The 1,444-nt window shown below is 63.5% G+C and overlaps 1 protein-coding gene across 2 annotated transcripts in view; it reads right to left on the reverse strand.

The window, feature by feature from the left end:
* Window positions 1-940, reverse strand: part of HTR7 (5-hydroxytryptamine receptor 7) — a 95,457-nt gene extending 94,517 nt beyond the window's left edge. For both annotated transcript variants that reach the window (XM_069099199.1, XM_069099200.1), the window contains exon 1: window positions 220-940. In XM_069099199.1, coding sequence (XP_068955300.1) covers window positions 220-782 — 563 coding nt within the window. In that variant the 5' untranslated portion in view covers window positions 783-940. The remainder of the gene's footprint in view (window positions 1-219) is intronic.
* Between the last annotated feature and the right edge of the window lie 504 nt (window positions 941-1,444).

Here is a 1,444-nt window from a genome sequence, read left to right on the forward strand (position 1 = left end):
GTGTGTGTGTGTGTGTGTGTGTGTGTGTGTGTGTGTGTGTGTGTGTGTGTGTAAATGGGGAAAACCAGACTATTATACTTGTAGCTTCTCCATCCTACCCTGCAGCCTCTCCACATCCAGTCTGTCCCTGTGTCTCCCAGTATCCCTGGAGGGCCAGTGAGCACTTCCTTCCACTCCTGACCGACGGCGCGGACAGGCTTCTGCGGGCCTCCTGCTTACCTATCAATGCTGATCACACAGAGGGTCATGATGGAAGCGGTGCAGCACATAACGTCCATGGCGATGAAGACGTTGCAGAAGAAGTGTCCGAAGATCCACTTGCCACCGATGAGGTCTGTGACACTGACGAAGGGCATGACCGCCACGGCCACCGAGAGGTCGGCCAGGGCCAGCGACACTATCAGGTAGTTGGAGGGCTGACGGAGCTTCTTGACGAAGCAGACGGAGATCACCACCAGGCAGTTGCCCGCGATGGTCAGCAGCGTGATGAGAGACAGGATGGCCCCGATCACAACTTTCTCGGTGTTGCCGTAGTTGATCTGCTCCCCGCAGCCGGTGTTGTTGCCCGGGAGGAATCCCGGCTCCGGACTGGCCGTGACTTCCTGGATTACCTGCAGCAGATGCGGCTCCCAGGAGCCGGAGATCATCCCGTCACCGCCGCCGCCGTCGGGGCTCAGGTCGGGGAGACCCTGTCCCACCTCCCGCAGCAGGAAGGAGCGGAGGCTACTGTAGTAGCTCGGGTCCGAGACACCGCCGCCGCTGCTGTTGATGTCCATCACCATGTCGATGTGCGCTACCCATGGAGTCCTCTAACCCTGCGCTCCGGCCACTGCTGGGTGGGGGGTCCTCACTCAGCCTCCTGCCCGTGGCCAGGGCCAGAGCCCAGTACCTCAGCCATCTGGGGAGATGGCGGGGCGGGGGCGACACCGGGGCGGGGGCGACACTAGGACGGGGGCGTCTCAGCCCGGCCTCGCCTGTCGGAAGCCCCAGCACCTTGGGTGGGGGGGGGGGGGAGGGTTTGCTTGCGGCGCTGCGCTAGATGGCTGTCCTTCTCCACCTCTAAAGATCCTGGTTCTGCTGGGATCTAGGGACCGTCGTCAGCTCCCTCAACTGCTCCTGCTGCTGCTGCTGCCGCCTCGCTGCCGCTGCTCCTAGTACCCAAGTGGCAGCCGAGAGAAGTTGCCGCGTCCCGTCCGGCCCCGCCCCTCTCTGCTCCAGCCCCCAGCTCGCGGTAGCCTCTTTCCGCACGGGTCGCGCTTCTTCCCGCCCCCAGCAGCCAGTGGCCCCCGCCGGTGCCCTGGAGGGAGCGTCTAGGCAAAATAGGCTTTCCTTCTTAACCACCCCGCAGCTGCCTGAGCCTCTTCACTAGGGGATGGGATTTGTGCGCAGTTCTGAACAGCTCCTTCCCTGGCATCCCAGGGCTGGGGACTGGGGGCAGGCAGCC

This window comes from Petaurus breviceps, unplaced genomic scaffold (genome assembly GCF_028583685.1).
Source record: "Petaurus breviceps papuanus isolate PSGF00001 unplaced genomic scaffold, PetGlider_PUasm1.0 37, whole genome shotgun sequence".
NCBI classification, from domain to species: domain Eukaryota; kingdom Metazoa; phylum Chordata; class Mammalia; order Diprotodontia; family Petauridae; genus Petaurus; species Petaurus breviceps.